The 11,156-nt window shown below is 44.6% G+C and overlaps 1 protein-coding gene across 1 annotated transcript; it reads right to left on the bottom strand.

Annotated features, from left to right (window-relative positions):
• Positions 1-1,188: 1,188 nt before the first annotated feature.
• LOC142775494 (monocarboxylate transporter 12-like) lies at positions 1,189-10,727 on the bottom strand. The gene is made up of 3 exons (XM_075876934.1): positions 10,457-10,727; positions 5,320-5,463; positions 1,189-1,634 (listed from the first exon to the last, which is right to left on the bottom strand). The coding sequence occupies exons 1-3, from the start codon at positions 10,725-10,727 to the stop codon at positions 1,189-1,191; spliced, it is 861 nt and encodes a 286-aa protein (XP_075733049.1).
• Between the last annotated feature and the right edge of the window lie 429 nt (positions 10,728-11,156).

The raw sequence follows: 11,156 nt of genomic DNA, 5'->3' as shown, positions 1-11,156 counted from the left end.
GAAAGGAGTTTTACAGAATAGGTGTTTTCCTAAAATAGTGAAAGCCTCCAGCAAATGCCTCCTCTTCCTTACCAAAAAAAAGCATCCTGGCTATGGGCCTGCAAAAAACACTACTGCTTTTATGACGGCGCATCCATCAGCCACCTTCGGCGAAAGAGAGATGCCTAAGGAAAACAAAAGAAGGAGTATCACTGAAAAGGAGGGGTGGGAGGTGAAGCGTGGAAGTAGATGAACAAGAGCGATCGACCATATGACGGGAAGACGGACGCTCTGCGAGTTCCTCGCAGTGGCTTTAGAAGTGTCTATTTTGTACCTATGTAACTAGAGTAAGTCAACTCAGTGTGTCCTAAATGAACTAAGTCTTCCTACACCACTGCACAAACAACTGAAGAAATTTACTACACACCAGTCGGTAACGAGGTCGCTAACGGGCATGCATCCTAACACTGAGGAAATGAACTTTGCGACTGCGGCTTGCTACTTGAGTCGAGTTTGAGATCTCTAGATTATAGCGCCTTCATATGAGCGGTGAATTCGATGCGTGCGGTTCCAAAGTAGCAATTATGATCCATAATACTCAGGTAAACTACAAGGCTCATTGTTTTGCAGCATGCTGGGCTAGTCTACGTTCTTACTTTGAGATATAGGAGCGGTCTACAGCTGGCCCCGTCATCAACGTAGCTACGAGGCAGCCCAGAGAGAAGAGAGCAGGCATCAGCGCGGCCCTCTGGCCCAGCACGCCGCTTTCGTGCGCGTAGTCCACGATCACCAGACTGAACGTGTAGGACGAGAAATTCGACGCCCCTTTTGACATGCACACCATCCAGATGTATGCGGTGGACACCACACGAAATTTGTGTATGAAGCCAATGGTTCCACTCATGGCGCCATTGCCCCTTTCTTCGTGGCACACAGCCGCTTCGTTTGAGATTTTGTTGAGTTCTTCGATGTCGGGAGACGTGGTGGCTTTCTCTAGTGTAATGACTTCTCTGTCGGACTTGAGGTCGGTGAGTTCAACGCTTTCACAAGTTTCGTTGAATTTTGTGTAGAGCTTTATCGAGGACACCGGTTGACTATGCCCGCATTGGCACACGTTGTTTTCGAATGTGCTCCTTCCATGTCACGCGCGTTGTCACTGTAGCGCTTTTTCAACGGCCGTGCATGTACCATAGCGAGAGACACGGTGTTTCAGAGCCATGTTCGCACGTCTCCTCGGCTGTGTTGCCATACGGGAGTGTCTGTAGCACCTGCGTTTGAGGAGTGGTCACCACGACCGCTGCCGGGCTGCTTAGACTCGAGACCATCAATGGTTGACGGGGTCTCATTCAGCGCATTGGAAATGTCGGCCTGCGTGCGTTTGTCAGCGGGGGACTCTATGGTCACGTTGTCGGCGCAACTTTCCGGCCTCTTCAGAAAGGTGCAGGCTATGAAGAGGTTGAAGGAGAGACCACCTAGTAACAGAAGGCACCCAGAGAAGCCGTACTTTTCAATGAAAAACTGAACTAGCGATGGGGTCATCATGCCGGAGATGCCGACTGATCCACTGACGATGGCCAGTGCTGTTGCGCGGTACTTGTCAAAGTGATGGATTATCAGAACTGCTGGGACAATCGATGTTGACGCCACTCCCATGCCTGCACAAAAGATACGCTGTATCAAAAACGTCCCCTACGATTATTTAACGAACACACACACATGCTCTCCATGGCAGAGCGTTGCCTAAGAAAAAGCAGTTTCATTTAGAGCTTACTGTTTACCAAGTAATAAGAGCCACTAATGTTCAACGACACTACCTTCTTGAACGCCGTACGCTAGGTACTTGCTTGTCTTGCACAACGTGGGCAACATGGGGGCGTCATGACACTTTGGACCACGAAAGGCCAAACACTGTTCTCAAGAAACAAACGCAAGTCCAACGAACGGTGATTTATTAAGGGTACAGTAAAGTTTTTTTTATTCAGGTACAAGTTTGTTTTCGAATTGCCCCCTAAAAGATTTCCACCCGCAATAAGGTTAGTTGTCCTGTGACAATTTCCGCACCTATCTTTATGGCCAACTTCGGCTATATTGCGGCTATGTGAAACTAATGGTGGTTGTTTAAATGCCCTTGCCAGGGCCTGGATAGTAGAAATACTACGCAAATTATAAGATAAGTTTAATTCAGCATGAAAGCGCTACACTAAAACCGGAAACTAGCTAAGCATTACAAACCTCACGTGGCGTATGGTAAAAAATCGGAAATCGTGCAAGGCATGCTAGTCTCGCCAGCATGGAGTACGAAAACTGCAAAATCCACTAAGACGAGATGTTCATAGATAGGTGAACACACCGACTACGCTGCATCATGTCTGTGACCGACCATACCGCGTGCACAAGCTCTTCAAAACTGTCGGATAGTGACATTGCGATTCAAACGTCTTTGGATGTCAACGGGCAATGCTGTTCTTCATCGATGAAGCAGAACAGATATCTGTATGTGCTTCCCTGGTTGGGCATAGCACCACCAGATGACACTAAAAATCTAGGCCATCTACAATTTGTGCCTGCCAATGGGCGTACATGCCTACGTTACGAAGTTTGCCGTCAAACCAAGACTTTTTAATATTGTCTTGCAAAAGGAGCATGCGTTTATGGAGCGCTATGTGGCAGGACATCTATAAGATCGATTATCATTACCAGCCAAGTGCGCACCTTTCTCATGAGGCACGGTTTATGGTCTACAGATATACACCCTCCACAGAGTACCATTGTAATAGTTACAGAAGGTGTTTCAGTATGCCGAAATACGCGCATGTGCACTCTTTAACCGGCATGGTGTGACCGTTCTTGTCATGAGGTAAGCTTGCAGTGCTAGCTGAAACAGTCTGCCTAAAAGATGAGGTGTAATCTTCAGTTGCCAGAGTTTAGTGGCTCTGATAGTGAATATACGGCGAATCGTAAGCGGCCTACAAAGCAATGACACTTACAACCCATCGCACACCCAACCACGTGGAAAACGATGTCGCACGCTCAACCATGGAAGCACCAGCCAAACACATACGATCCACAACAGACAAGCAGATGCTGGAGTGGCATTACAGTTGCGTCATTTTTGTCGCCTTGCGGAAATCGACGTGTTTCTTGCAAATTTGGCAAGCCAGGTGAGTGTTCAGAGGCAATATATAACATTCATACGAAAATATTCTGCAAACTTCTGAAGCTTTTATTTTGGTAATGGGGGAGACATGCAAACGAACGTACCTACTAAATTTCATTGAGATTCGGTCGCGTCGAAAAATCACTGGAGTTAGCCTTTGAGGCCACAGAAAACCTATTATGCCCGGCGCGTCGCCCTAAATTACTTTTGCAGTAAAAGTGAACGCACTTGGAAAAACTGGACTGGTTCTGATCACCTCGTCCTACCCCTAGACAAATGTAATCCAGTTTGGCAACACTGACAGTGGAAAGTTTATTTCTTAATATATTCCTGTCGTCATTTTCCACTTATATTAAGGATTAGGGAGAGAAGGTCAACTGAATAAATGTGTCTGACTTGTCTTCATCAATGACTCGATATCGATGCAGATGTGAGCATGCAAGATGCAGTTGGGATGAGATCTCCACTGTGGATCATACAAAAACCCCTCATGCACACATAATGGCGTTAAAATGAGCAATATTTTCTAGTAAGGTAAAAGGGTGTTCAATAAATATGTATGAAGATATGACATCATAAAGAAAATGCAATATGGCATTACCAGTTTCGTAATTTTCTTTCGATGATAGCCGACATAAATTAGTAGAGAAATGTCAATTATATCAGTAATAAAAATTAAGGTAACTTTTTAAGTAAAATAGATAGTGGTTGGGTCAAACGAGATAATTTTAACCCTTCCTTTGAGATGCGCATGACCACTTTGTGATTTACAAAAAGAAAGCGTTAGTAATGGGAGTACAGCGATGAAATCTGACCAATCTTGTCAGTAATACCGAAACCAAAATGTATACGACACTGCTACGCCACATTATTTTGAGACGTCCAGAATGAGCGAAAGTCGTTACATCAACCATCAATCGACTTGGTTTTGAGTGTGTTTGGGCTCTGCTTGCGAATATGATAGCCATGGAACGATATCCCAACAAATATACAACTAACGCCCCTACGATCACCGTGAACAGTGACATCATTCTGGTCATCTGGAAACTGCGCTCATTGGCACTTGGGTTTTGGTTTTGCCGGCAAATTAAGTGAAATTTCATTTCTCTGAACAAGATTGTTGCTTGGGAGGGCACCACATTTGTGAGCATTGGTGGCACGGGACCGCCAAACCTTCAATTTAGGTCATGATCTTTTTTTGACCACTTTTGTCGCTTTTTTTAGGCTACCATAGGCCACTTTTTTTGGAATATTACACGCCGATAAGCTCTTCTCGCACGCGGAACTTCTATGGTTCCAGTTTATCTGGTCACCTCTCATAACTAATTGTCATGTGTATTGTATATCGCCCCCCTTACTCAATGTCCCTCCCCTGGGGTCTGTAAGGTACCTTGAAATACATAAATAAATAAAAAGGTATTACCACTGTGATGGTCTGTGGCCATCTTCTAGGAACCCTCTAACACTGTTCCAAGTAATCACCGAATTACATCATTAACAGAGCTCATTGCCTCACAAATTGACTGCCGCTAAAAGTTTCAGAACATGCCAAGTACGAGTGGAGTTGCAAAGATCTGTAGCCCACTTCTAGCGTTTTCTCACTCTCTTTTCACAAGCGTGAGTGTACTGAAAGCTTTGCAGAGGAAAGAATGACAATAGTTCGGGAAGATGCGTCCTTTCGTCAGCGCACGCCTTGACTTCGAGGGCTTTCTTTTGTTTGTTTTCTTCTTTGAACGAGCAGCTTAGTTTCAGTGTGATCGCAAGTGCGAGGGCGGGCTCGTCCCGGCATCCCGCTGCGGCGGCGGTAATTATAGTTGTGACCCTGGAGATTGTGCTTATGACGCTGTCATTTATATCTATGGCGTCAATGTGCAATAAAAACGTGAGTGATTCCAAGCTGGCTTCGAGAATTAAGAGTAAATTTCAAGCCACGTGCTCCGCTCTGACGTTTGATTCACGTGTTTTCAGCGGCCTCGGCAACATATCGGCAGCGCTTTCTTACCACGCAGAAAAAGGCTTGCTCGACGCCTTTAAAAATTGTTCAGCTACAGAAAAAGCAATTAGGACTACAGCGAGCAAGTGTTCTATTTTGTTTGCTATTGAGCGTTTTTGGAAATATTTATTGATATACCTTTTTTTTGTAAACTGCACTACTAGTTTAGAGCGCATTACAATCCACTTACCGTACACAACTCCCAGCCGCACTACGAGTTTCAGGATGTCATGCGTAAAGGAACTGATCACCAAAGAGCGGGCGCACAGAATAGCGGCTAAAATCATCAGAGCCCGTTCTGTGGACCACTCCAAAGAAACAGCATACAGAATGCCTGCAGATGAAAAAAATTACATGTGACACTAAAGACTTGCACCATTAAATCTCCTTAACCGACGCGCAAGTGGCTAATATTGGTAATAATGACACATTGCCTATTCGCTTACAAAGTACGATGCAGTGCTCGCTTATAATATGCGCATAACATATACAATTTGTGAGATAATAGCATAGCTACCGAAAATGAACTTGGTGCTCTCATGAAACGCCTTACCAATCCAAACAGATTAGACTTTGAGCAATATAGATCGGTAAATCGTTTCATCATTAGGATATAATTACCTTAAACTGCTTCATATTACTTTTCACCAATTCAACCTGTTCATTCACTAAACCACCACCTGCAGCAAACTTACCTTGGCCTTGAAGGCACTTTGCGTTCAAGATTTGATGAACATAGATCTAAAGAGGAGAGCATGGCTTCACATCTAATGTATAGCTCCCATTAAGAAGTTTAGAGGCCTACTGTTATTTTCAGCAACATTTACAGTTGGCTAGAAAATTGGTAAGCTCCGTGCGCCTAAATTCCAAGTGTTTGCTTTAGAATATTTGAATGTGCATTCATAAATCGAACATTTGAAACAATGTAGTCAACGTTCCACTGTACAAAGGGAGAATTGTATCACGTGGCGGCCTCTCGGCGCCTCTGCCGGCCGACGGCGGCGTCAAGTTTTGCACACGTGCAGTGAGCACTGTTTGCGGGGCCCTTTGCTCGACAGAATGGTTCGCGTTTGGCGACGGTTCAAAGCGCAGCAGCTGAGGGTAGCGGTCGACCAAAGAGCACCGCTCAAAGTATGCCATTAGCCCGAGTCGAACCCGTTCCAATCACCGGCCGGCCGTCCGGCCGAGCGGCCACCGCGCGCTCTGTGTTTCCTTGTTGACCACTTACATTTCTGTGTTAGCTTTCCTTGAAAATTGATGCTCCTTTCCTCTTTAGTGATTCCCAATGTCAACTTCTATTCTCTCACAACTAAAAAGTAGGCAGTGGTGAGTCTATATGCTGTCTGTATTGCCTCTTTATGACATGTACATGCGTACCACTAAAATAATAATAATAATAATAATAATAATAATAATAATAATAATGTTACTGATTTTGTCCAGCATAAGATCAGCTATAACGTTTCTGTGCTCGCACAGCATCAAATAGGTCTTCAAACAAACAAAGTAAGGAAAGTCTAAAGGAAAATATAGCTACCAAATAAAGAAAAACACGGAACAAGTAATGAGGCTAAGAGCAAGGGGGAAAATAACATATTATCACACATTTGAAGAAATGGAGATGATAAAGTAAATACCGATAACACACGTTGGGCAAGCTGGAATGACAGAGAAAAAGAGTACTTGAAAAAACCCAAAGATCTGTATAGACAACCAATGTGAGCAGCGAAAAAAGTGCCATTAATAATAACACGAGCGTTATGAAGAAGTCATGTTTTTTGAAAAATATGGCTGTTGGTTAGGAGGGGGGGGACCTGAAAACGTCTATTATCTGTGGTTATACCTTTAGGAATGAAAAAAAAGAAAACGCCAGGCCTGCGCGGAAGGCGCAGCACAGTCACAACGAAATCTATAAGATATCCTTTCGTAGCGTTTCCTAATCACTCCTTAGGTAACTACTGCAAGCACACTTGCTAGGTACCCACTGCGGCATTAATAATTATTTCTGGGCAGAAGACCAGCATTCGCTATGCTATGATTCGTCCTTCTTCTGAGAAGTGTGGTATGCGCTAAACACTTGCAAGAAATTTTGTGCCAGTTTTTCATGGTGTGGCTGACCACGATGAAGAATTACGCCCGAAGTCAGTATGCGCCTTAGTTAATAGGTGAACAAAAACAAACTTTTGTAATGGGTTGGAGGATTAGACGACCCACTTGTTACACTATTCGCATTGTGTGACGCATCGTTGTTCTTTTGCTGTTCTAAAACGCTTTATTACTAATATTAACGCGATTTCTTTCCCGACAGCGTGCCTACGGCAAGTTTGTGAACAAGGCCCAAGTGCCGGCGTCGCTCAGTGGTAGAATACTGGGCTGGCACGCAGCTGACCTGGGTTCGAGCCCCACTGTGTCTTTGGTACTAGGTTTTTTCCCCTTTTTTTCGCGATCGTGTTTACAGACACCGGCGGTGCCAGGCGTGACACAAGTTTTCATCTCATAACAGCTTTTGCTGAAAAAACAATACTGAGCAGCTTGTGGTAGGTGACAATGCTGTTAGAACTGAAAAATAGCCCACTAGCGCAAATTAGTCAATGATAAAGTAATGCGACGACATAGTCCAGCTGAATTAGTATATACTGGGAGAAATCTAAAGTATATACTGGGCTGAAAGAGAAGGGCACAGGGCTCCCAAAAAATAGGTTCTTCTGCTGTCATCACCACTCATTAGGTGCAAGAAAAAATACAAATAAACGTAAACGAAGTAACACGTCGTCTTCAAAACTGGAACTAATACACGAGTTAATAAGATGAGGGATAGATTGGAATTAGTGGCGCCGCTTAGTTGTCAGTATCCTCAAAAGGCGCATTCAGTTTAGCCCGTTTTTTCTAAAGGCCCCCAACCACTCCACGTTAAAAGACGGGAGATTCCTGGCCTTCACTTTTCTTGCTACAAGCGTTCTCTCATTCTTGCCACTTATTTGATGAAATACGTGCAGAATATCAGTACTAAGCGTATAAGTATATTGTGCTAATGACTATACAGTGTTATATCTGCTTGAGCAGTCAAAAACGCACAAAATTCAATTAAATCAGTTAATCGCTCACGATAGTCATGCTAGACTAGCCAGAACAAGCGTGTGGCTGCATGCGCTCTAGAAACTGCAGAGGGTTTCGCAGGAGTAAAAAGACCAAGTTACTCTTCAGAGTGTTCTACTCTCGCAAAGCATCAAATAGAGCGAAATTCATTTTCACTCTGAATTAAACTAGAGAGGAAAAATGCTTTCTACTCTTCCTCTTTTTGAGATAGTGAAATGCCCATACACACTTTAGCTATGAGCGAGTAAAACATGGTTATAATCTCGCTGTTGGTTGCTTCTAGGTGCGTCGGCACACCACGAGTGACTAGCACTACCTAATATGCACACATATATGCAGTAAAACGTACTGCATTTGTTTGTTGATACGTTAAAGGTGATTACCAAAAATAACAGCATTTCCAGCCTGCGCCAGTGAATTTCAGTGCGCGCAAAGGCACTCGAAACTCTTAATAATCACGTTTTTAGCCTTGAATCTGTGTAGTGAAATAAGCGAATACTGCCTCGTTCAATCGGTCACGATAGAAACTCAACGCAAATGGCTATGACATTCTCCTTACATTATTATTCATGTTTTTTTGCTACGGCCATCGCATACAGGCGATGATGCCGTAAGCCTAACGGATGGTACAGCTACAGTAAAGTGTGGGGACTTTTTTCGCAGAACGCGAACAAGAATGAGCATAAATATGTCCAAGGGGCTGAAAATACTAAATTGTTTAGTGTACAATTCAGATGTGCGCTTTTGTAGGCAGAAATTACTAACCATTTAGTGAGTTCGTGCAAATGACGCTCATATAATCGGTTGCGCTAATTTTCTTTTTTTTACTGTGAAAAGAAAACGTGTCGGATAGACGTTCTCATCTCACGAAGAACAAAACAAACACAGTAAATACGTTAGCAATAGTGCGGCTGGTTTTTAGAAGCGCGGAGACACTCAAATCTACGTGTTTAGACAAGAAAATGCAGACATGTTATCCAAATTGCTTATAACATAAATAAGAAACAGCCATTCCCCGTCTTTTCGTGTGTTGTAGTGGCTAGCGAGTCCGGCTCGCAGTCAGCAATGCATCTAAAGGTCGACGGTTGAAGACCTACTCGTTGTTCATGTTTTCTTCCGGGTTTCCTTTTTTTGGCGTAGTGCTCGTATTTAGCAATTCTTTCAATCTGGGCCCAACTAATCTGTAAAAACAATTAAAAATTCAATTTTCGGCACAAGTTCTGCTATATTTTTTCATGAGGTGTACTCCTACTCTCTTCGGTGGGGTCATGCAACTCTGCTTCGGGCAGCATATGTTACTCTATTGAGGGGGAGTGCTTTGTCCCGTTATGGGGGAATCCCTGAACTCTGCCTCAACAAAAGGTGATTTACTCTGGAAAAGAGAGCGAAATATAGGACAAGAAAGTACTCTCCCAAAAAGAGTGCCCAGCACTCTTTTAGTTTTTAGAGAGTGGCAAAGCAGGGTAGGAAACAACAGCTCTTATCCTTCGTAAATGAACCGGTGTATATTATTTTCTCAAGGCATGAGCTGGATAGGCTGCGTCACTAATTCTGCCAAAAAGACAATAAACGACACGCATGAGCAACATGCCCGCTCCTTGTACTTCGAGGAGGAAATTAGGAACCCTTTAACGGCAACTGTGCAGTCGCTTTTATCGCGAATAAGGGTATTTTCACAGCGAAGTACCTTAGAGCCTATGCGTGCACATTCCTTGTCTGCTGCTGATGTCGTGACGGCTTGAGTTAAAGAGATAGAGAGAGACCACCTTGTGTCGCCAAAAGAAAGTGCACTCTCTTTTGTCACCGTCTAAATACGTTGCGAGAGGGAGCGACTGGGGCGGCGCATTGACTGCCGAAACGTTTCCTCGGCTCCACGGGACAACGCGCCATACAATCTTAATGCTGGTGGTAACGCTGGTGGGAGATTTGTCCTACTCGTAGTTCAACAATCAAAATTCGCAGCGTGAGCGTTAAGTGAAAACGAACTGCATCCTTCACCCCTCCCTCAGTTTCAGGTTAGTGGAGCTGAATTGTCCTTCTCTACACGCCTCGACCCTCCCCAGTTTCGTTACTCGCACTCGGCTTAAGCGGCAGGTGGACTCAGCGCGGCGGTGGCGTGGGCTATCTCCGTCGGTGGGCGGAGCTGATAAGTGACAGCGTGCGATAAAGCATGCGCTGAAGCTTTCTTAAACAATTTTCTGGCGCGAATGCGAATGCGTCTTCACGCTTGCCTCCAACGTTGATGGCGACAAGCATGATGGTGAAGGGCCACGAGGCGTCTCGGCGTGCCACTTCCGGGTACTGGTCCATGTATCCAGCATACAGCACTGAGGAGCAAACCACGGGCAGCCAGGTAAAGAAAGAGTAGCCAGAGCATGCGGCAGCGGCCAGCCACGACCGGCTGGTGTCCATTTGAGGATGCCCAGATCGTGGACGCCTCTCTTCGCAGTGGCTTCGGCTGCTTCTGCTGGCCGCCAGGGCCTTCATAGAGCTGCTCGACATTCGGAACTGGTCGGAAAAAAGTAGTCCTCTTGTCATACCTGTTGAGATCGACAAAAACGGGGAAGGATTGCCGCTTGACGCTCATAGACGTGTTCATGTGTCAGCCTAGGACGAACCTACTTCACCAGTTCATTAGACTTGAAAAAACTGAGGGGACAAACATACAAGCCCTTCGGTAAGTGCTCCTTATGCGGCGGCCTTTGACACTAATGTGAATTGCAAATAGTCCTGACTAGAATATTCTCTCACAATTTCTGGCGTAAGAATTTTCCTGCTTCCTTACAGAGAAATTTCTTTTTGTTCTCTTCAGTCTTCACTTCTTCCCCTTGCATTTTAATCACTAGAACCACTTTTGAGCATCTAAGAAGTGGTAGCGGCTAGTCGTGACCCATAACTTGGTGACGGGGTCCGCATTGATATATGAATACT

This window comes from Rhipicephalus microplus, chromosome X (genome assembly GCF_043290135.1).
Source record: "Rhipicephalus microplus isolate Deutch F79 chromosome X, USDA_Rmic, whole genome shotgun sequence".
NCBI lineage: Eukaryota > Metazoa > Arthropoda > Arachnida > Ixodida > Ixodidae > Rhipicephalus > Rhipicephalus microplus.
Note: the sequence above shows the minus strand (reverse complement) of the source record. Positions and strands in the feature narration are given on the sequence as shown.